Source organism: Cydia fagiglandana, chromosome 4 (genome assembly GCF_963556715.1).
Source record: "Cydia fagiglandana chromosome 4, ilCydFagi1.1, whole genome shotgun sequence".
NCBI lineage: Eukaryota > Metazoa > Arthropoda > Insecta > Lepidoptera > Tortricidae > Cydia > Cydia fagiglandana.
Window position 1 is genome coordinate 15,025,593 of NC_085935.1, and position 25,942 is coordinate 15,051,534.

General features: G+C 38.9%; 1 protein-coding gene across 2 annotated transcripts in view; it reads left to right on the forward strand.

Moving 5' to 3' along the window:
- Positions 1-25,409, forward strand: part of LOC134663895 (T-box transcription factor TBX20-like) — a 44,641-nt gene extending 19,232 nt beyond the window's left edge. The window contains exons 3-7 of one of the 2 annotated variants that reach the window (XM_063520432.1): positions 12,741-13,014; positions 13,315-13,479; positions 23,320-23,396; positions 23,969-24,043; positions 24,163-25,409. In XM_063520432.1, coding sequence (XP_063376502.1) covers positions 12,741-13,014; positions 13,315-13,479; positions 23,320-23,396; positions 23,969-24,043; positions 24,163-24,607 — 1,036 coding nt within the window. In that variant the 3' untranslated portion in view covers positions 24,608-25,409. The remainder of the gene's footprint in view (positions 1-12,740; positions 13,015-13,314; positions 13,480-23,319; positions 23,397-23,968; positions 24,044-24,162) is intronic. The other variant, XM_063520433.1, reaches the window with a different exon arrangement.
- Positions 25,410-25,942: the final 533 nt, after the last annotated feature.

Here is a 25,942-nt window from a genome sequence, read left to right on the forward strand (position 1 = left end):
TAACTGCGGGCATTGTTTTCTTAGTACGCTCCACAGCCCATTAGACGTATTCTTGTACTTCTTGTACCTCTACTTAAACGCAACGATTGCTGTTTTCTTTATGAAAATAAGACACCCAAACCAAGCTTTTACAGTCTCAGCGGAATCAGAAGCAAACACGTTTGATATTAGGTATGTAATTTAATTTCAGTAACACAATTGTAACATGTACCTACCTAGTAGTGGCGGTGCGTCCATAAAAGCCGATTCCCACCGGCTTGCCTGTTTTCGGACGTTTGAGCAGAGTTGTAAAGAAAATATGTAAGCCAAATTAGCCCCGGCTTGCCTATGGATATGTTTGACGCGCCGCCACTGCTACCTAGGTAGGTATGCACTCTGACTTTTGTTTTAATAGACAAACAAATATATAATAAAGAGCATGTGCTTAAAATGTATTGTCAACATTACCATATTTGACACGCTCGTAAGATCAAAACAACATCTGTCATTCTTCTTTACAAAAAAAAAAAACATTATGCTTCCCAATGAGCTATCATTTGTGATAAGAAAGCATTATGATATCAATGTATTTTCCTGTTTGAAAGAACTAATACGAATGTAAACATTGTTAACATACGAACGGTCGGTTAGAATAATCAAAGGAAAGGTGGTGCGCGTGGTAAATTAGGCAGCGTGGGGGGTGCAGGCGACAGTTTTCGCAATATTGTCGCCAAAGTTCCCAATTTCGGTGTCGAGTTGCGAAACTCTTCGCCGGTGTTGTGAACGGAAGTACACAGGTGGCGTAGCACGGTCGCGTTTTTATCCCTTGTCACCATTCCTGTCACGTTCTAACAAGTATGTTAGTGCGAAAGGGACGCGCATAGTGATAGTCGATAAAAATGGAACCGTGCTGCGCCCGCAGGTGTGGCCATAGAGCACAAAAAGGAGAGGCGCCAATTGATACTTCATTTTTCGCCCGCCAGTTTTAAATTGTAAAGCAGCTAAGTACTTGATTTCTTACGAATCTTATGATAGAACCTATGATATGAATTAATGATTGATTTAGGAAATAGATTACATGCCATTTCCATGTTAGATTTTCACCATTGACATATTTTAATGAAAACATATACATACATAGTTACAGTGAAAGTGACGAAATCCATTGTGATCGTATTTTAAACCACATTTTGGTGCATGTAGTTGGTATTTTAAACCACATTTTGGTGGTGTAGGTGGTGGTAGGTACCTATCTATATAAAAAGTTACTCTTGTTTTGCGTTATTATTATACGCGCCGAATTAAGTATTCTGAAAAATAACCTTCGTGTAATTTTTACCACTTCGGAATTAAAACCACATGTGTGTGTAAATTATATCGGTATCGGTAGCAACTTGGTTTGAAAGCATTTCGGTTATGCTGATGTAGAGTAGACAACAAGATACATGCACCCTATCGACGTGATATGTTGATTTCCATGAACAAATAACGAGTCATCCACGACACCGCAACACCTCGTAAAATTTACAAGCGACCGAAATACACAGAAAACAAGAAGAGCTCGGACGTCGCTATGCAATGTGACACCATTACCGCAAGGCGACAATAGGAGCAGAAAGAGGAGGAATTTCGCGGCCGTCGGCTGACTGCGCTGTACCGCCCCTGGCACTTCAGCGCGTGCAAAACACTATTTTGTAATCCTTTTTTTGAATACTATTCTGGTCTAGGCTTTACTGAAACATACATTTGCTATAATAATTTATGACTGATAGGCTACGCTTGTAGCGCTACGTCGTAGACTGTAGTATATTTTTCTGGATGTAACAAATTCTTCGTAGAGGCATAGCTAAAATGTGTTTTGCTTAGTATCTACTGTAGGCCTTTCTAATTAATACATTAACAAAAAGATGGGTAGTCTATAGGTACCTCGAAGGTGAGGTGCTATCGCGGCTCTCATGTGCTAGGTCTTAGGCACTGAAAGAGTTAACTCTTTGATATATCTATATACAGTTTATTTGCCATTTTTCGTAGCTCTAGCCATTCATTAATTCATCATTAAAGCATCATTATAGGTATGTATTTAAAAAGAAAACTAAATCTTAACCTATAGCAATTGTCTTCTCTAGGGGGTAACTGCACAAAAGATCCCTATGGGTCGAAGTGTATCCGCATGGGCCCCCGAAAACAATAAGATAAGATAACCTATAGCTGATGAATAATTACAACAAGTACAACAATTGTTGCTTATTTCTCTTGTTCTTTCTGATTGTTTTAACAAAATCTGTTCCCGTGTGTGGCACTGATCGAATGTTGTTTGTTGGAATTGGAACTGATGAGTGTCCTCCTCGAGACATTCGTTGGATTCCTCGCCCCGCCTCCGACGCTCATAATGATCCACCATGTATTCTAGTAGGGAATGCGAAGAGGCCCATTCGGCCACATTATTTCCCGGTTTTTTCACTCATGTTATGTCGGAATTAAATTAGCATTTTTGCAGTTTTGTTGGTACATTAAGTAATGGGTTCTACGCGCGATGTTTTAGATGCATCTTCGTAGAAAAATTGGCTTTTCGCAATGAGGACGCCAGGCGTACTCTAATTATCATTGTATGTTGCTTTAACATACCTTCCTATTTGTATAGGCCCACATACTCGGAGTATATGTGGTAAGTGGTAAGTATGTCAACAGTTTGAAAAACTACTTATTTTCACAAGTAAGTACCGATCTAATGTTTTAGTCTGAAGTATGTATATAGGTCTATGAATCAACCCGAAAAATGGTACTCTCTATCTTTCTATGAGGAACTAAAATATATATTAATATACTTAAAGCTGGTTATAAAAGTTTAGTTTTCGTACAGTTACCGTACTACCTCTGTACTTTTATAAATCCATTATGTGAAAAAAAGAGTTTTAGTAAATAAATATAAGAATAAAATTACAACCCCAAACAAAGCCACACAGAAAGGCTTCCGCCAAACTACAGCTAATAAGGGGTACATTTTAATACCTCTCTGCACTTAACAATTAAAATCGCTCGCTTTGAGCGGTATTTGTTTAAATTCACTAATTAAGTTGCCGCTAATACGTAGTTATACGCGCCATCTGCGATCGCCGTATTCTATAGTTACAGTGGCGTGCACGCAACTTGTAATTTCCTATTTGTGCGAGCATACTTTTTAGCTCGAATTATATTTTATATTAAATATTAGATACACTAGATGCATATCGACCGAATCTAACTTATTAAATATCAGGCACATTAGAAAATGATTTTACATAATAAATTCTTTAAAGCGATAACCGAAAAATATTTTTAAAATATCTGAACATGTTTGGGTTTTAGTTTCAGTTAGGTACTTAAACTTTTGTTAGTCAGCGATTTTCATTATCATTCCACTACTGCGTAATAATTAATTAGAAAAGATGATTATTTTAAATATTTTATAGTAGGCACATTAGACACAAATAACGCAAACTATCTTCTTAAATTAATGAAAAAACATTAGAGATCTATATTAGAGCTAATAATGAGCTCGGGGGCGGGTCCGCTGCGGGTGAAATATCGTTCATCTTGGGAGGTCTGGGCGCAGGCCGCGTCAAATTTTCGACACTCGCACGATTTTGTCAATCCCATTGATTAATATCTCTGTCAGTACGGAGATCGCAGATAACTTACCGGCGATCGAACGCCGGCCGTCATGCCCGACTGATGCGGTAAAAAATCTACAAGGTCTTACATGTTTTTTGGTTAGTAGGTCTGTGTTAGTAACAAACTGGATACTTATTTATAAGATCCTTGGTATGGTTATGTAATAATCAATACCTACTTATTAAACAACATAGCGAATATTCAGTCTCATTTTCAACTACAAGTTGTTAGTATTAATTTATGAGCATAACTTATCATCATGGCAGTGGAGAGTGATTTCACATACCTAGTTAATTATTTTATAGTAATTAGCAAGTATTAGCGGTCACGGAGTCATTGACAATCGGAGTTTACTGTCGTGTCATCTGAACGTCGCGCATGCTTCACGGTACGCTCTTTTCCGTCAATCGCAACCGGCATACTCGTAATAAATGCTGTATGCCCGCCACTTATGTATACTTAAAATAAATCTTTAGATCTGTAATTTTAATACATTCTTTATGACAGAAAATATATTAAAAACGCAGATTCAAGATTTACTCATGCAGGATGCAACAGGAATACTTACATCACTATTTATAACATCTTAATTAGGTACCAGTTTTTACGGATTTTAGTCCCATTTCAGTCATCAAAATATGAACGACCGCGACCCTTCCACTGAAAATCTGTCGGTGAAAATATTTTTGTTAGCGTAGGTTGTTGTTCTTTTTGCTTGCACTAGGTACACGTGTAATTTTGTAACATTCTTGTCATTCTCCTATGACACCTATGACAAATGATCTTTTCAAAGGTTCAATTTCATTTGACAAGACACCCGCCCGCGGCATGTGACTCCGGCCCACGAACATTGCAAATCATCGGCTAGTCTGCCAAGAGCTCGCATTTCAGCATCGAGTGGCGTCGTGGCGTCAACTCGTGATGGATGCTCGGGTGTCGTTTGGATCCGACGGATCTGACTCGTTACAGATCAGCGCCTGCGAGAGACGCGCGTTTCAAACTGTTGTGTGACAGTCGCCCCTTTGAAACACGACCCTTGACATGGATTTGTTACAAAATGTTTTCAGCTTATAGCGGTGCCTAAGTTAATTGGGAATCTGTCACGTATTTTCAGTTACAATGACTTTGAATATCTAGTATCTAACGATTGATATTGATATCTGAACAATTACTAACGCCTTATTATAATCAGTATTAAATGTCATCTAATAAACTACAAAATGATCTGCAAGTGGTTATAGCTGATGAAATATTCATAGGCCACCGCGGTAGATTGTTGTCACCGGGCAGGAATCACTTAAGCAGTACTTAGCCAGTATTACCGCTAATTCATTCTAATTCGCGGTAATGACCGTACATGGCTCTGCGCACACGCATTGCGAGGTGCAGCCACTGACAGTAGTTATCTGTGCTGTAGTCACCTACATAGATTTATATCTTTTTGTATTACTAGTTAGAGCGTGTGCAAAGGCGTTTAATATTTTCCTGCTTCATAGAGCTGTTAGGGATCAAACACACTGGCGCTTTAAAATTAAAATATAATACCGCAAAACATAATAAACGCAGTTTTGGTGAGGACTTTTTTTCAAAATGAACTGGCTTTTTATTTATCGTTTAGGTACCTCAGTGATCATACAAAATTGACAATCCATAGTGATTATTTTGCTCGCAATTAATATAATGTATGAATTTGAGAGTGCGACGTACTTAATTAAAATTAATATGATCACTAATGGAGTTGTGTTGATAAGATATTTTATACTCTCAAAACTCTACCTACATACTTCTTTACGTACATTGTAGTCAAAACCTTGTTTAAAAACGTAGATATTAGCAAAACTACGTCAAGTGTGAGTAGCATAACTAGTATATAACTACCTAATGAAACTAACATTGAGCAAAATCCTGTTCGCTAATGATTGCAATCTTTACTGTCAATTAAAAATCATAATACCTGTTCAATAGATTAGAATTAACCATACAAGAGATAAACCTACATAGATACCGCTATCACGCGTAGGCAAGCAGCTAGCGCCAAAAGTGCGCTAATGAGCGGCTCCGGATCAGCAATCTCGCGCCATCTGTCTCTAATCAACGGATCGAGTTAATTAAATCGCGTCGGCAATATGGCGGCGTAATTGCTATTAATAAAGCGTTCCTGTATAATTAGACGCAGAGCGCGGATTGGCTGCGCGGACCCTAATCACGGCACGACGTGATAACACTGCGCTAATGACGGCTTCCTATTGCATTATGTCGTCCACATACACACAGCCTATTCGTGCTACAGAATCAATCTTTATGTACCTCAGTAATTGATAATTTGCTTTATTAATCACTCGTAACGTATAAGGCGTTGGAATGTAAACAAACTATATGGCCCAATTAGGTAGGTTGAATTAAGTTTTATCTAACCGCCTTCGTTTATTACGTATTAGCATAAACGTATCCTGCGGTGTTGCGCGCAAAACAAGGTAGTAAAAGTTAAATAGTTGTCTTGGTAGTCTAGTTAGGTAAATATTTATTAATAGATACTTTGTTGCATAATGAAAAATACCGTTGTATACCGGTTAGCTATGTAGGTACTAAAGTGAGAATACAGGTGTAGAGACGAATATACCTATGTTGAAAAAACAGTAAAACAAAGCAGAAGTAATCTTGGACATATAGACAAGGTAGTATAGGAAAGAAGGTTTGTAAAAAATAAGGTTGAAAAGAAGCCAATACTTCAACGAAGCGAGAATGAGGCGATATTCTAGCGAGGAATGACGAATTGGCGAATTAGCACCTCCCTCGCTTTTCTAATTTGACTGCAAACCCACTCACGACATTTCATGAAGCACTTACCTGTCTCATACCTACACATACTTACGAAAGAAAATATAATTAATTACTATATAGTAGCTTACAGCTCTACATTTTTAAATTTTCATGATGAGCTTACAAATCGAATTATACAAAACGGCGCCAGTAATCTGCTATACGTAATTAGTTTGAATAAAAAGGATGCATGGTCGAGAAGATTCCAATAGTCCATCACACGCGTGCAAGAGCGAGAAACAATGATTGACGAGTTCGCACCTCGGCTTCCTAATTAAGACGGCATGCCTACTCGCGACGCTTCGCGCTCGCTTAGCTGCGAACCTACTAATTTTACCCTTGTAGTGTCTCGGCAGCGCACTTAGATGCGTTAAGGATGACTCACGCTAGACCGGGCCGTGCCCGGACCGGGGCGGGCCGGAGCGAGCCGACACAGGAGCTGTCAGGAGCGCCACCGTGACCGGGCCGTTCCGGGGCCGGGGCGTCAGGGCCACCCGTTTATTACATTAACACTAGTGCTGTCCGAGCAATGTCCGAGCCTCTAGTGTTTACATGTAGGAACTCGAGTCCTTTGAGTCTGAATTTGATGTAGGCACAGCTCGTTTTTACAAACGCCACGCCCAAGCCCCGGTGATCACGTGATGCTTTCCATAGAAAACGACGCTCCGGAAGCTCCGGCCCGGCCACGGCCCGGTCTAGCGTGAGTCATCCTTTACTGACTAGACCTAACTAAATTGGTACCTATAACAATAGAATGGCTGTGGGAAATAAAAATAGGAACGAAAATTGTATTGAGTAGGTAAATGTACCTAACAATCTTAATTTAATAATGCACAAATAGCGGCGGTACATTTTATGCTTACTGCAGGTAAAATCTGACGAGACATATTATAATCTAGATCTTGTATTGTTCAGAGGGCCTAAGCCAAGATGCAAATCGTTTGCGACGTAGCGAACGAAACCGTAATATCTCTCTATCACTCTTCCATATAAGTACGACGGAGAGACACTAGCGTTTCGTTCGCTACGTCGCAAACGATTTGCATCTTGGCTAGCACGACCCCTGGTGTTTAATAAGATTAATAACTACTTACATAAGTAGGTACCTAATTTAACTTGCAACGGATATTATGAGATCTCTGCTTACCTACTTAATATTGCCTACATTTATGATTATGATAAATTAACATAGTGAGCCCATTGAAGGGTACAGTCGAAGTGTAAAAATATGGGTGAACAAATATAAATATGTCTCTTATGTCAGTGAATTAAGAACTATGGGACATATTTTTGAGTAAGTTGATACACCCATATTTATACACTTGACTGTACAATACTCATGTATGGGTTAATTTATGGTGTCAGCTTGAGATTCCTGGCATAGACATGCGTTTTAATTTAACAATGTCGTTATTGTTATAATAACGAGGCGTTGTAAATAGCACCCCTTATTTCTGTCCGCGGTATCTGCTCATTAAATCGGCTCATATGCTTGTCTGGTCTTTTTGGTCTCACACGCTTTTCCGCTAACTTTTGGGTGGTAGAATGATGGACGACGTCGGTGGCCATATATCATTGCGGTAATATATCGCGCGGTGCGCCGAGTGTCGCCATTAACGCTGTGCGCAATTGCGCGCGCTCGACGCATGCACCATCCTGAACGCTATAAGAGGCGTCTTGCAAATCGACGCGTGCGACCACATCCAAACGCGCATAAATCTTATTAATGCTCTTCTTATTTCCGTCCTTCGATCTTGTAAAGTCGTTAGAACGCTTGTATACCTACATACTAAGAGAGCCGGAATGAACATCTATAGGTAGTTAAATCGTGATGTAGCCGTTCGGCCGTAATAACATTTTCTGTAGAAATCAAACCAATCAAAATCATATTGTAAATTAAGCATGTCTGCACAATATCGGTAAACGACTTGGGTGGGCGCTGATCCCGTGTTATGAATGTTCTTACGCTAGTTTGCGGGTCAGAAGCCGCATTCCGTAGTCACGTTTGCGTTGCGCAAGCTTTGATAGCGAATTGTCAAGCGCGCGCTCCGCTCGCTCGGGGGCTCGGGCCGCTGCCGCTGTCTACTAAAAGTGAGAGGCAGCCAGTCGAAGTGGCGTATCAACTTACAGTTAAAGATTTGTTGTTTCCGCTCTCGCCGCCTCAATGACTACCATTTTATGTCGATTAGGAGATAGTGTTTCACGCGCCCGCTACCGACACCACTTTTTGTGACACTCCTTTGCTTATAACGAGTTTATTATCGTCGATCGATGTTTGTTCGTTGTATTTGTTTTGTAATTTAGCGCTTTTGAAAGGTCTGCTAACTGTTCCAAATGAAGTAGTACAAAGTGCTTACTTACGGATGCATGATTGCGCCTTCCTTATTCAAAACACACAGACAGGAAACCGCAGCGGTATAGAAGTGTAATAAGAGCTATTATGTCGACCAACCACAATTTTACTTACAATAAACAACAAAAACATACACATCTACAAAATGTGTACCCATTCATCTTTCTCCAACGGGTGACATTAAAAATGTCTCCGTTAAGAAGGGGAAGGGGGCTGCTCTGTAGAGTCAAAGTCGTCTGAAGTGGTTCGCACCGCAGGCTTACAATTTATTTAAAGACATAAGTTGTTGCCAAACGATTTTTGTCTTTACCGTGGTTCAATTTCTACTTTTTATGTCTAAATATTTATCATTGCTGACGATGCCTCAGCTATAAGGGGAGAATAAATATATACGCCCTCGTTACGATACATGCTTGCGGTTATGTTTAGAGGAATTACGGAACAAAAAACAGTAGGTGCCTAAGTAAAAAATGGCGACTTAATGATGTAGCGACGCTGTCGTCACGTACTCTGCGGATTTCTCTGTGCGTCTTTAATAGTTTATTACATGCGTTGAAACGCATGTAATGTAACACTTATCCGGTGCACTGCAATATACTAATTAGTCGCGATAATGCGCGATACGAGCTCTAATGAGCGGCGACGATTTGCCGCGCTCTCAGCGAGCGATAATTGCTACGCAACCAAGTAATTGTCCAATAATTGCGTTAACGCGAAAATGTACGCTTTAACATAACAATGGATCGAGGAAGTCCACGCTTTAAAACTAAATAAAAATAAATTGCACATGTGTTACACTTTACCGCGACGTCTACTGGAACGACACGTACTGAATATTATTTAACTTGGGCAAACAGGACTAAAAGTTTCTAAATTTCAGTGTTAGCATGAAATAATAAGCGAGTTTCAGTAATTTATAATCATTTACATAAAATCCGAAAATCATCCATAATTTCACCATCGTATGATAAAACAACGTGGGATTAATCGTGGAAATTATATATTAAATTGATGATGATGAAATAGATATTCCAATGTATGAACTTCTATTATTGTTTGTTATTTTTTGACATTTAGATTTTATTCTTAGAAACGTTCTAGACTAGTATTTTTTATTAAAAAAAATATATGTGTGTGTGACGATCATTCTGTGAAATTCTTAGTTCGTTATTAAAGAGCGTAGCCGTGTTTCCATGGAAAAGCGGCCCTTTCACCAAATGTTTACTGTATTTTATTAATAAGAGCCCTTATAACAAGTATTATTTTCTGAAAGTTTCAGCTTTCTATCTTTGTTATTTTTTGAGATATGTTTTTTTTTAATTTCATAAAAATGCTTTTGATGTATGATGTACCAACTGGATTATTATGAAAAATATATATGTTACAGGCCTTTTTATAAGCAATCACCTAACAAAGAACTGTTAGTGTCGCCCTTCTAGAAAGCAAGAAAAAAAATATTGAAGTTTTGTTTCCTACATTTATCCAAGAATTTTATTAGTAATATTAAATATTATTTATAGTATTTGTAAGTCTATAGGTATAAAGAATACTGTACCAAAAGTTAGCGTAAATTGCATTAGCCAATGTGAAAAAAAGGTATTTTATGAAAAATTTAAATAAATCATATCTCAAAAAATATACAAAGATAGAAAGCTGAAACTTTCAAAAAATAATACTTGTCATAAGGGCTCTTATTAAAAAAATACAATAAACATTTGGTGAAAGGGCCGCTTTTCCATGTAAACACGGCTACGCTCAAGTTTTGTAACTGTACCTCTATACTTACTCTCTTAATGCACCCATCTCTTTGTCGCGAAATGTTGATAGTAATGGAGTTTTTGATGGCATAATATTTCTCGTAAGCTCGAAAATGTTACGAACTGTTATGATTTACGAGGCAGCGTTAGCCTTATACATTTTTAAACCACATATAAGTAGACTGTTGTGGGAGTGTATGGTCGATAAAGTAAAACAATTACCTACTGTATTATCGCCAGATTGTTTAAAACATCTGCGTTAAGTCACACTGTCTTCAATCATTACACAACGCTATATTTTCTTTAATGACATGTCTTCTAACCCTTTAATTTGGTACCTACCTACTTATTTTGTATAAAGAAAAATAAATAAGACCCACAAAGTGGAGCAATTTAGACCAAAACAGTTGAACTGGATGACGCTACAGTGTTCTAACGTAACAGCACCAGTCATGGGACATTTAAGAGGAAATTTGGAGTATTTATGATATTTCCCTTATACATGTAAATGGTCTACCGCTTAGCGTGTTAAAAGATGAAAGTCCTATCCGTCTTTCATGTTTTAGGCGTGTTGTATCAAAGATACTGCAATTAGTTTCCACATATTTAACAAATTAAAACTATGCTTTTTTTCTCCAGTCATGGACACTAAAGTTCCAGTAATGGGCCCCCGGTAATGGACGTGGATCCAGTAATGGGCCCCCTGTAATGGACATTGCTCTATCAGTATAAAATATTGAAATGGAGCATAAATTACGGCAAAATAAAACAATTTTTGGTATAAGCTTTTATCGCTGAATGTATTTTTCTTTCCACAGCCAATTATTATTGTATTAGATCCATCGAGACAATTCTAATATACCCTAACACAATTAGTTAGGGTTTAATGCGATAAAGTTCCCATGGCCACCTCCTGTCTCCATCATCAGATCAGGTCCATGTTATCATAATATTGCATTATCATCCCATTTGCATACTTAATTACGTACTTACACAAAATTTCAACTGAATCGGAAATCGAAAAGTGGCTCAAATTCAGCTACCAAGATTGGACCCACACTAACTAACAGGGCAAGTTAAATAAAAGTTTGGGAAAACGATATTAATTTATCCGAAGTCCGAGAATACCTCCTGATTGACATATTTCTTAACTACATTTTATTTCTGTATTGTTTAAACATGAAATTATGGCATAGCAAGCATCATTCTGTCATTTGTCGCATCATAGGAGGTACGCAGTTTTACAGCTCCTATAATGGGATTGGGCCAAATACCACTATTTTTTTACATCTGTGGAGTCACAACATAGTGTGTTGTTATACCTTATCTCATGGTAAATGCAATTAACAAAACACATTCTAGTTTTCATCAAGTATTAATTAATTAAAATTTTATAAATTAACTCACCTCTCTTAGCGAAGTTGTTAAGAATTCGTCGTGGTATTTTTTTTCAGTGACATGACAACTTTTAGGTTGACGCCAATTTCTTAAAAAACAACCAAATTTAATAAAACTTCAAACTGAAACAGCTCTAGGACTCTTATTTATGATAATATACAGTGTTTATAAACTACTTTTAGATACTTATTTTAGAGGAATTATGTTTTTTTGTCCCATTACTGGTTCCACGTCCATTATAGGGTCCACTACTATAGTAACTTGTTTGTGATGGATAATGATAATGACATCGCTTACCACATTAGCAAGTGCATATTATGTAACCATATTAGGTAATTTGTTTTCTATATTGGACCATATTTTAAGTACTATTATTAGTATTACAACAAATTAAATTCTTTTCTGAAAATATTTTAATTTGTTTTTAATACAAGTAGAAACACTACTATATAAAACAAAATTAAAATATTTTCTCAAAATAATTTAGTTTGTTCTCCTGTGAAGATCCAGTTAGAAGGTCCGAACCATACTGTTCTACCTTAGGGATGGCCAGACGGCGCCATAAGCCTTCAGTAAGAAGTGCATATACTTGGAAAAATTCGACCTATGCTGCTTTGGCCCGATGGCCGAATCACACAGGCACCTGCCGCGATAGCAGAGGACGCTGATTCGATTCCAGCCTGGGGCACTGGAGGCCTTGGTCACTTTTTCTAAGTATATGACATTTTTTTCAGTACATATAATTAAGTACTAAACTAAAATTTAGTCTGATTTTGTTCCAGACGTATGTTCCCGACGGTGCGCGTGTCGTTCGCGGGGTGCCGCGCGGAGGCGCGGTACGCGGTGCTGCTGGACGTGGTGCCGGTGGACGGCAAGCGGTACCGGTACGCGTACCACCGCTCCTCGTGGCTGGTGGCGGGCAAGGCGGACCCGCCCGCGCCCGCGCGCCTCTACCCGCACCCCGACTCGCCCTTCTCCGGCGACCAGCTGCGCAAGCAGGTCGTCTCCTTCGAGAAGGTCAAGCTCACCAACAACGAGATGGACAAAAATGGACAGGTAACTATATAAATAAAGTATTTATTTCAGAATTATGTAATAGGTATTAGTTAATATATCACTTAGAATATGTAAACTTAACAACAAACATCGGTAGCTGATGGACATAGGTGTGTTTTAAATGGATACGAATCCTGATTTTGCCTGTGATTTCCCCGAAACTTATGTGCAAAGTTCAGTCGACTTCAAAGTTTTGCACCTTACTCAGGAGTACCTAAGGTGCAAAAGTGTAACTGTAATCATATCTTGAATTGCCTTAGCTTGAATTGTTATGGAACTAACGCTGCCTTTTTTGTCTAGTTGGTGTTAAACTCGATGCACAAGTACCAGCCCCGGATCCACCTGGTGCTGCGGCGCGAGGGCGCCATCAACGCGCCGATCACGGACCTCGAGCAAGAAGAGTTCAAGACGTTCATCTTCCCCGAGTGTGTATTCACCGCCGTCACCGCCTACCAGAATCAACTCGTGAGTATTCTTTTTTATGCTAGTGCATACAATAATACATATACTTACCTATGGTGAGGTGACAAAGATGGTGCAGTCAGATTTATGGTAGCCGATGCTAATCGTAACGTAAGTACGCATAGTAGTAGGTACGAAACTTAAAAAATCATGCAGCGACTACGTAGCTTTGGAGGAAGGCGGTTCGCTGATTTTACTGTTTATGAAATTAAAACAAACACCTTAAGATCAAGATAAAGTTTTCTCATAGAATTAGACCACCTTACACTGGTTTGTTACCTACATATAGAGAGTACAAGCGTTTACAGCTGACATAAAGCACCAGCGCTCCCTCAAACGACTGTTCCGAATGTTTTATGCGCGTGATAAACGTCACCGTGCTAAAAGGACTGATTGATCGATCTGCCTAGCTTATCTATCTGATACCCAAAATAGATCTGAGAGCTAAACGTTTGGGATACGTGTGCGTCGACTGACTATCGACGGATTCTATTTCCGCGACACTAATTGCATCCCGCTGAAAGGTATGTCCAGTGGAACAAAGGGAGGTGGCACATAATTTTTTGTATATCAGGCGGCCACACGCGGGCGAGGCGACGACGGACGGATAGCGCGGTTGACGCGTGCCCGACGGCGACGACTAAAGTTTTCACGCGCGCTAAATATAATCCTTTAAACGATGTCCAGCTATGCACGTCACATTTCTGAACGGTTTCCATATAAGTATTTACTTCGATAATTTGTACCAGTTCGAGCCTTAAGCGACTAATTGCAACTGCAAATATACTTATCCAGTTAACAACTTAACAGGCATGGTTTGATACCGATTCATAGTCAAAGGTGTACTGTACAAATTTTATTTGATAAAAATAACAATCCAAAGCAACAATTGGGATCAAGAGTTGCTGAATAGGCACTGCTTTGGAATTGATGGTTGAACGTCTGATAAGTGATAAGGATCAGTAATATATGTACTTATGAATTTGGAACTATGTGGAATTGTAACCCAAGTTTGTACAATACCTAAACAATAAAGTTGGCAATGACGGAAAAGAAAAAAAAAATCTACTTAAAAAGGAAAAAAATACAGGTCAAAGAGTAAACTGAGACGCTCACTCTACTAATTTTATTATCATATGATAAATGATAATAATCATATTTAATAGTTTCTAATGTATATTTTTATAGAATCATCAACGAATTAGATTATAAATTCTGTCTCAAAATGTAATAATTAAACGGTTATCCGCCGTCGCGTTCACCGCCGCCTCGGCCGCACGCCGCATATGTCGCCATGCACAATTAATCCTCTGTCACAAGAGCGTTTGGGCGTCTCCGCGCTTCTCCTTTTGTATCTTCTCGTGTAGTAAAATAATTAGGACGTTTTGAGGTTCATAAAGGAAGCTACTTTATATCGACAACGCGGTACATAAATCTTCATTCGCCCCTTAATTAGCTGCACTGGACCATTTGTAAGCTTGAGACGAAACATAGTGAAAGCTTGGTTTATTGTGTTTTTACATAAATATACTCGTTGTCTTACAATAATGAAATAGTCTGTCATCATTGGTCTCGACGTTTTTAATTTATATCCGATTCCAAATGATTGGTACCTATTTACCTATCCACGAAAATGATTAGTGTATAATATATTTACCTAATTTCCTAAATGTAAAACTTTACTTACACCAAATTAGTTAAGGTAGGTAGGTACTTACTTATGCCGACCTACGTAGTTAATGTTATCGGAGCTCCGCCTACGATAGCTACAAATGACTCCCTTGCGTCGATGCACATTGATTTCTATTGATTCTAATGCACTTCTAGATTTACTACCAGAATCTGACCTTACCAGAGAGCAAATCGCACTTTAGAGTTTAGACATACTTAATGGAATTATCTAAATTGGCCGCTGTAGTCAGTAGCGTCGCGATGACCAAGTATTTTTTCGGAAATAAATAAACGAATGCTTATTCACGGCAATTGTATAATCAGTATTTCGTAGCAAATCTAAAATATCTGTCTACTCACTTCACAAAGTAAAGAGCGCGATATCGGCGGTTTGATCGCGGCGCGCGCGCTCCGCTGGCCCGATTTGGCTGACGTCACATCTCTGACAGCTAAAACATTTGTCGAACAGCGGAGATAGTGTCACTGATAAACCAATCCCTTACAACAATAAGAATACACTTAGCATGTTTGCACCTGCGCGCCAAGAGATCGATATGGCTCAGCCCGCATAACTTTAAGCTTTTAAAAGAGCAGTTGAATACGTCGTTATAGATGAGTATATAAAAAACCTAAAAACATTATGCAGACGATGAAACACCAGCCTAATTTTGAATAGTTGCTTTACAGCAGACTCGGTTCCCTTGAGCTGCCCGTATGAAAAAAATGTCACCACAATTTTATATATCGATGCGAGACGTTGTTAAATCGGTTTGAAATGAAACATCATTATTGGTGCTTTATCACACTGGAACGCTGATATAAGACAAGATAAAACTGCTCAAAAAACGTGAATAGTGTTTTTTGTGTGTCGCGGTGTGAGACTGTGCGTCGCCTGGCGCGGGCGCAGCGCCGCGGGGTGGTTCCCGGGAAAACGGCGCTCGCGCTTCAACCTGCTTCAATATTTATACATTTTTACACCCACCGGGCCATTGTCGCCTCGCTCGTTTTGTGAGAAACCTTTGTCCAGGATTCGACTCGCTGCGAGGTGACAATGTTTGTTAGCGTTCGCGCATCCCCAATGCACACAATGTGTTTTTTAATAGCCGATGACTTGTGAATTTGTTATGATTGATAGCTCCACTGAGGATTCTGGAGTAAAAACTCGCGGATGGTAACCTGCAGAGTTGTTTCAACCATCTATGTTGACTCTTTCAATGGAGTTTTATAAAAATGGTAATCCCTTGAAACATCGTATTCAAAAAACAGTGTCAACAGGGCCAAAAGTAATAGAAATAAGTTGGATGCTTAGTACAAGACAAATGTGTCATAAAACGATTAAAGAAATCGTGTAACTATTTTTGTTAGTCACGCTATAGAGAGCATTACGCGGCTCGAGTAGATGATCACGGAAATAACTGCCCAGCGCAACCGCACACACGCACCACAATGTTCAATAGACACTTAATTGAAATTTATTTCTCATTTCTCAGTAGATATCAACAATCAATATTCTAAAATCTCAAAGCTATTCTCACATTGAGCGGCTACAAACGAGTTTTACCCGAGCATAATCATACAATATAATGAAGGAGTAAAGGCAAACACAATTTCAATAACAAAGGGCAGCCATGACAAATAAACATATTTCATGGGCCAAAATGGCTGCGGTCAGGTGTCACGCCGCCGCCCGCGCCTGCGCCGCTCCTCCCGCAATTCTTTCTTCCCGATAATCGATTCATTCTTTATTGTGATCCTTTTATGCTTGACAACTTTTAACAAGTATAACGTTGACTAATTCATATTAGCTTTAGGTATGTTGTACAGTCACCTGCAATAATATTTTACTCTTCCAAGGCGCCAAAAATTTAGTGACACATTCTTATGGCTCTATAAATAAGATGGTGTCAGATATATTTGCGGCCTTCGAAGAGTAATATATTATTGTAGGTGACTGTACTTGTATGCTACAAATTACGAAAGTGGTGCAGAAAAATAAACTTAGTTCGGCAATATATTAATAAAACTAGTAAAGCAAGAATCACACTCGTATCAACCTTAGAATTTAGGTGCAAAGTTAGTTTTAACTAATTAAAAATAAATCTTACTTTAACACGTAGATAGCACAACAATCGTAGATAGAGTCGCATCCAGCTAACTCTCCAAAGACATTGCAATTGTCACCATTAACGTCAAATTACTATGCAAATGTGACGTTTATAATGTCAAGACCAGTATTTTGTCCCGTCAGTCGTGCAGACTGTATAAATATCGTTGATACTTAAATAGGTACAGTCAACGGTAAAAATATGGGTGTAGACAACTTACTCAAAAATATGTCCCATAGTTCTTAATTCACTGACATAAGAGTTATGGGACATATTTTTGAAATTATTTGTACACCCATATTTTTACCGTTGACTGTACTATATAGAGTCACTTTAATTGGTTATATATTCATAAATGCATACTTACAGAAATCACTCTAGAATCTCTAGATGGATAAAATTATCACTTCGAAATAATAACTGGTGATCAAATTAGGGATAAATGAAAATAGACAAATATTCTAGATATGTATAGCACTACCTACGAATAAAATAATCGATCATAAACTAGGTGCTCATAATTTGTCATTAAATCATTATCATATCACAATGATCCGGTATCCTGAAATGACGGATAACCGCCTTTATTAATAATGAATAAGGCGAGTTAACGAGAAACAAACATAACTCAAAAATACAAGAAGTCAACGTACTTTCTTTAAATGTGGATTTAAAATAATGTTAAATGCATTTATTTATTGGTTTTGCATCTCGGTCGTACCTGGTTTCTTTTTAGTGAATGAAGTGATGCCGTCCCGCTCCCTCCCGCCATCGATCACGTGACGTCACGCGCAGCCGTCGTGTGCGGGCGCGGGATTTATTGCGTCTGCGCACCCTGCCACTGTACGGGGAAAAACTAAACATCTTGCTGAACAAGAACTTCAATTAATTTCAACTTGTTAAGTGACGCCCTTTCTTTCCTACTAAAAATTGAGCGCCAATAGGGGATATTACTGCAATGTTCTGCCGCCAGAGTGCAGCACTACCGACTCTAGTAAATTCATAGACTAACTTAGGTATATATACTGTACCTTAAACTGTTTTTTGACAAGTTTTCACGGACAGTAAAATATGACATTAATGCATCAAGGCGGTTTGTTAACAAGTGCCTACCGGTAAACGCGAAAATCGACATTTGGTTATCTGCCTCTTTATTGGTTGAATATGCAAGAGTGATAATAGAGAGGCAGAAACCGAACTTTCGATTGTCGTGTTTCACGGAAGGCCATGTGATTGATGTAGTGACGCATGATGTGTCATTGATGTTTGTTTACTGTATGTGCTAGTTGTGCCACCTACGCATGGCTTTGCCTAATATTCCCTATTTAACTATAATTTATGGAATACAATATTATATTTATAACCTCTGTCCATTCACTAAATGTTAGGTAGTATAATATATGTCATTGCCCGACAAAAGTCATCTTGAAAAAAGTAAAATATAAAGTCATGCATCATGACAGGCGACGTTACATAACTTCGCATCGCACCAACAACATCAAATGCCGAATTAAAGGAATCAATAAAGAAATCCGGCAAATATAAAACTGCTCGTTTCAATAGAAATGTGGCAAATTGCTTATTCCTTAATTTTCCGAGTGTGCAGCCAACATAGCGGACACGAATGTAAAGTGGACCTGATACTAAGCGTGGGTCCACTTAAGGATCTTATAAACAAACTGAACCAGGAAACGAATGAATCTAATGATCGTCTTTATTTAAGCTAATCAAATGTTCGCGATGAAGCTAATACAATTTGAAGATCTGCCCGAACTTGTACCTACATATGCGTCAAAGTCTTATGCAGTGTGTAAAGAGTCAACAAGCAATGTGGGTGTGCAGAATGCTCATAAGAATAGTAGCAGAGATCGCGGACAACCTGTACGACTTGCACGATGTCTATTTCATCCTGTCGGTGGGCAGCGTCAGCGAAAGCCTTCAGCTCCTAGAGTTGTTGGATGAAGACGAATTCTGAAATATTACTTGAAATTTTTGGTCAGAAATTACAGATCGTATAAAAAGCTTACGTGATTTATTTTGTACTCTTTACTATGTCAAAAATGAAATTACCAGAAGCAAGACCATATAATAATCATCCAAGTAAACCTTCGAGTTGGTAGTAAACAAATTAGGAGATATCAAATTAAACGTGAGATTCCAGTTAGTGATACTGAATAAAACCTATTTAAGACAGTCATTATGCAATGTGATCTGAAATGCTAATGCATATTTTGTTTGTAGCAAACTGACGAGTCTTGATACTCTCGATATTGGGCACATTATCCCACGTGGAACCGGTCCGGCCACATGCGGCGCGGTTTCGGAGCACTCGCGAATTATTGTCAATAAAGCATCGGTTTTCTGGAAAACGTCGTTAAAACCGGCAGCTGTAGCTCGAGCCCCGACGCCATGAGAACGTCTTTGCTTGAACCTTGTGCAACTGGCATAATCAATGAACAATTTGCTCATATCATTCCGTGCTTGAGCTCGTATTAGTGCTATTGTTTGATATTCATTTAAAGGTAGCCGTGACATGAATAGAACCATTTCAAATTAATATGTACATATTCCGATATATTTATCTGGAATTTGAAAGCTCAATCCATAGGTAATCTAAACTTAATATACTAAATATTTACTAATTCAATACATTAGTATTATTTAGGCTTATCTTTACGAGTAATAGGATAGGTATACTGAACAGAGATTTCGCCTTAAACGCGCACGCACACGTAGATCACCGCGTCTCCGACGGCGATTCCCTCCTTACGTCCATCACTGAGATACCTAGCCGTACAGGAACGCCGGCATAATTTATCCCACGGAATGTCCCTCCGAGTCTCGCTTGTCGACTCACTTCTTGCGTGTTTACATGACAACCGAACAACCTAATTCGTCATGTCTCTTAAACATATGCGGTTGAACTTATAACAGCATCAATGTAATGCTAGTCAATCTTAGATTAGTATGAATGATAATCGTAGGTATTATACTATAAAGCATTAATCAACTTTCAACTAAAAATACTTATGAATGTTTGATTCCGTTTTTAGCCATACAAAAATATAAATAGATCTCCGTTTGTCGAGTGCACATGTATCTGTATCTCGTTCCATACAATACATCACCACCCCAATAATTAGAGCATCGTTTGCAGCGCGCAGGCGACGTTGGTTTCTCCTTGACGCCTTTTTGTGAGATTTTTTTGTTTCCCGCTCGGGAATAATGTCATTATGGCGCCTTTAATGTTGTCAGTGAGCGCAGCCGCCGCCCAAGGCGAACGTTTGTTGATACTTAAATTAGGATGTTTTGACACGCCTTGTTCTTATGTTTGTACTAAATCTAATAAACGTCACTAGCAAGAAAGCGTCTCATTCATTACTCGGTGGCGCTTGCCCATTGATATATTACGAAAAAGCTTAATAAAAAGTGAATGACGCTTCTTTAACGGAAAAGCAAATCACGAAACGAGCAGTGTCAACCCATTGAAAACAATTACGGGGGGCTCGACAGGCATACATAATGTATAATGCGTCAATATTGTCAGCTACTACTCGCATTGTAGGCGCACTCATTACGTCAGGCGCAGGCGCGACGAGGGCGGCCATTGTAGTCAATGGAGCCAGGTGGGTGTGCAAGCGTAAGTAGCTGTGCCACCACGGTGACCCGCGACCTGCAGCCCGCGGCCGGCCGCCCGTCTCGGACTTCGATGTATTGAATGACACATCGAATTTTACGTGACAACCCTTGAAATTCAGACCTGCAACAGAATGGCACTCGCATAATGTGCTAATTACAAAACTTTAGTTTCTTTAAACGTGTGCATGAGCTTGGTCCAAGACGGAAGGATGAAAACTTATGCTAACACTACAAGTCTATGGGTGCCGTACGCTAAGTAGGTACCTATTATATACTAAGGGTACTTTTTCATGAAAGTCGCTACGAGTACCTACGTTGCAACCTACTTATAAATAAATGTTACAAACTGATGATTTTTCTGTGGTGCGCTCTCTATATAACACAAAAAAAGACATTTTAATTTTCTGGTGCTATTCTCTTATTTCAGTGTTACGATATTCAAAGGCTCAATTTACTGAATGAGTAACTTACACGATTCTTTGTTCAGCTTTTATTTATTTTCGTAATCATTAGGCGGGCGACACGTTGTGTGTGATGTTACTCGCGGCAACCGAAGATTTGTCACGAGATAGTCAATATTTTGTATTGTTTATTGTTTTTCTTTGATCCGAGACCATGCGACTCCGGATATATTTCTAGTCTTTAGAGATTAACGCGTCTCTCAAACATTCCAGTTCAAACAAATGAATATAATAAATCTCAACCAAATAGGCATTTCCTGATTTTTTTAAAATTCAAACATTTAAAATTGTATGTACCAAAACTTCTTTACCTACGGCTACTTACTGCACAAAAATCTAGTGTCATTGAATATTTGACTAAATATAAATGCAACTCGTATATTAAGTAATTATTGCAAGTCATGGTGAACAATGCCCATTATCCAATTTTGTAGTGCACCTATAGTAACTAGTCTGCAGTGACACTAAAAATGACTTCTATAATTATCGTCAATGGTCGCAGATGGACGTTAGGGACCGAGTGGCTTAATGGTTTGGTTTCCAAGGAAGGTTTACCTAAAATATTATTCAGAACGTGTGCCGCAGCGGGAGCGGCGCAGGCCCAGCGGGGCGATTTCTCATCGCTCTGCCTCCGCGATGCCAAACACATTTTTTAACACCTCGCCCTACCTTAAATCAAATATTTGCTTTATGGGTGCATCGACTTAATTCTATACAGGTTTCCCTCGCAAATTGTTTAACGATGATGTTTTGAGTCATGGCATCCTCACATTGTAAATAATTAAAGATTGATTTGTATGGATAATTCATATTATAGTGACTAATTGTTTGGTTTTTTTGGTATGCACTTTGCTGAGCATTGCATTAACTGCAGTATTCATAATTCTGATTACTCTTCGTATGTAGCTACTTACATCAATGACATCTATTAGCATTGATCTGTTTAAAGCGCCTTTATCCGTAGTCATCTCTTACCATAAAGTAATGTGCATTTAATTCAATGCAAACACGCCCTACTGTTGGTTGTAAAATAATAGTTGTATTTCGCCGTGAAGTGTTGTGATAAACGGAGGTGGATGTCGTCAATAAGTTAACCTTATTAGTCGGAGCGCGCGCCGCGGGCGGCGGTGCGGTGTCGCGGTGCGCCCGCGCTCGGCCTGTTCACACTGTGACACTAGCAGGCCCTTCCTGCTTACTTGTAGTACGTATTATACATACTGGGACTTTTGTAAGCTATGTAATAAATTAAACCCTGCTAGTCAATGCTGCTGCTGCAATGATTTTCATTCGCTGTGTGGTATAAATTTCGAAATATGGCGAGCAGGTTTGCAAATTCGATGATAGTGCATTTTACAGTAAAATAAGGCAGCAAAAAAAGTCTCGTATTATATCAAGGATAAACGTTCTAATAACCATGGTAATAATGCCTTTGAATTAGCCAGGAAACAACAGCAATAAATTTAGAATGCTTAATGTCCAATCATATCATATAGGTAGCTATGTACCTATCTATAGAATAGTTTCAACTTTCACAAGCTGATGCATTTAATTGAGTACCTAATCATTAATTGGTAATTATTTATACATAACACACTTTAAGTTTATACCAAAACATTGCATAGAAACTCGTATTTTAGAGCTTCTAATGTGAACTTCCACTTATGGTAATTTATGTCAGTGGGTCATAACATAAGCCTCAGCAAGTCAGCATCTAATTGAAATTGGATCCAAGACATAAATTTTGTATTTCGTTAATTAATAATCAAATATTCATTATTATAATAATATTTTATCACCAGATTGTACTTTATGACTTGCTTTCTTGACTTTCTTCAAACGATAATCACCTAATTTATTTGATATTTACTAAGAATACCAATATTCAACACGAGTCGATTGTTCGCATAATTTTGCTACTTTTGGCAGTCAATTGAGTAGCTCGAATAACCGTGTCTCTTTTGTTTCAGATCACGAAACTGAAAATCGACAGTAATCCATTCGCGAAAGGGTTCCGCGACTCGTCACGTCTCACTGAATTTGAGAGGTAAATATCATTCTTAGATATCTGGTGAGGTTGCCTAATTAACATATTTCTTCGATTGATTTATCAATCAAAATAAGAAATGACCCGGAAACATGCCGTTGAAATAGTTATGCGGCAATGACGGATAATGATTGGGCAGGTATCTGAAACGACAGCCGTGTATCATTAATTTACGAACACTTAAATATTAGTCTCATTACGTACGCATACTAGTGTACCTACGTCAGAATTCGGCCCATGTCTAATCGTGTAGGTATCGGATGTGTAATGAGTGTAATGACGCTCACAGAAACAAACACGATGACCGACACTGATTGATGCCTCAGGGAGCTCAACTTCCATCTTTATTACTTCTTAGCCAACTCTATATTGGACTAATTATAGGTCTTTTAAAAACGATTAGGTACATCAGCCGTAAAATTTATAACTAGCCGATTTCTTTCTATTATATACATCCGTTCATTAAGCGCCACCATTGTATTGCTTTCTTGCACAAAATAATGAAATTTTATGTCATTATCGTTCAACTCATATCTGCAAATGTTTTATTTTGAATTTTTTTCTTTGTCGAGATTTTATATCACGGGAGAGCACGAAAGATCATCAGTCTTCCCCGATGAGGCGCGCTTCAACGCCGCTAATCATAGGTAGATACGATCACACAATCATATTACCTATACCTACTCGCAATCGCATTAAGGTAAAGTTACGATGAAATAGTAAAATCGCATACATTTTACTCAATTGCCGTTTCGTGTTATTTCAGAGAGACAATGGAGTCGATGCTAGCGGAGCAGCACTATCTGCGCTCGCCGCTCCGACCCTTCGATTTGGATCAGCACAATAACAACCTAACTCTGGAGGAGAAGGCTATTCTGGCGGCACGTTCGCAGCTTTTCCTGAGGGCGGCGTACCCACTGTATGGCGTGCCGGCGGCGGCGCTGTGGGGCCAGTGGGCCTGCCTGGCGCCGCAGCTGCTGGCGCAGCAGCACCTCGCCGCGTCGGGCTCGGGGCTGCAGCTGCCGCGGCCCGTGTACCCGGGCGGCGCGGCGGCGCCCTCGCCGCTCGCGCAGCACCGTTTTTCGCCGTACCCTCCGCGGCGGGCCTCACCGGGCTCCTCGCCCGACTCGCTCCGCGACGCCAGCCCACACCCCTTGCCGCTGCCACCGCATCCACCACACACTCCCCACCCGCCGCACAGTCCCACTTAGTGCTAAGCCAATAAATATAAAATCTCCAAGATCTCTGTAGAAGCGATATCGTTGTAGGTCCTCGCTAGGATGGCTGCGAGGCGGTGTCGGGTGGAGACGCGCGCGCACGTTCCACTGACTTTAACGACGTGGGTTTTAGCATTGTGCTGACTCAAGTGAATATGCCCACTGTATCGCGAATGCATTTAAGAATAGAACTTGCGCTTTACATGTGTTGTGAAAATCTGCGTATCATAGAAGCATCGGGATCCTTCACTGTTTGACATTTGTAACGATGTCCCTTTCGTTCTTGCGAACACTTGTATTATATTGTAAAATAATATTTAATTTTAGTTGTATTTAATATTGTTACGATATGTTCCTAATAGTTTCGTCTCGTAGTGATGGTTTCAGCAAAATTTCGTGTTATACTTATAGCCAATTAGAGTTTAATAAATGCATTAAATGACAGTACCTATTCGAATCTAATTGGATTTAGTTAGTACGATTTCTCACAAGTTTGTTTCCTCGAGGAATACGTTTGATTTTGAGCACCTGATTTCACATATTAGGTAAAATGTGCAATACATCAAAATACTAAATTGTTTTAGAAAGCCTAGGTGTTATTTGTAAGAATAGATGTATTAAATAAAATGTAGAAATGATATTTAGTGCCGCGAGGATGTTTCGAACGCTGGAATGGTTTGCAGCGGACACATAGAAGTACCTACATAGATACATTGTAGTTAAATTATAGTTATTATTATCTATGAATAATATATTGCTAAACGAAAAAAATTAAATGTTTGTTAACATAAACGTCTTTTGATTTTGATTTATTAACCTACCTTAAAACATAACTTATTTTTACCTACCTTCAATCGAATGCTCTCACAAGCAGTATCAAATCCAGATATCTGGGCTATCCACTTCCACTACGTAGGTATACCTACACCTAAAAAAGTAGGGAATCAAAAGAAAGTGATTAAAGCCCCAGGCACAGGGCTTTTCCTCTGTCCTTCTTATCCTGTGTTTAGCCCAGGGATCTGGATTTGACCTCTATAACCATTATGACAGCACTTTGATTAAAATTAAAAAAATGGTCACTCTTACTAAGACATTTTTTCAAAAGTACACAAAGACTGATGAAATTCAATCTAACATTTGTCATGGATAGGTAATGCATAAGATGTCCATACATGTCTTAAGTAAATAAGTTAGCTTTTTTCGTACACTAGAAAATACAAAGTTAATCTCACTATATAAGGCCCACTTGCACCATCCTACTAACCCGGGGTTAAGCGGTTAAATCGTTAACCCATTGTCAAATAGTACCGGTACCCATGGTAACTCCAG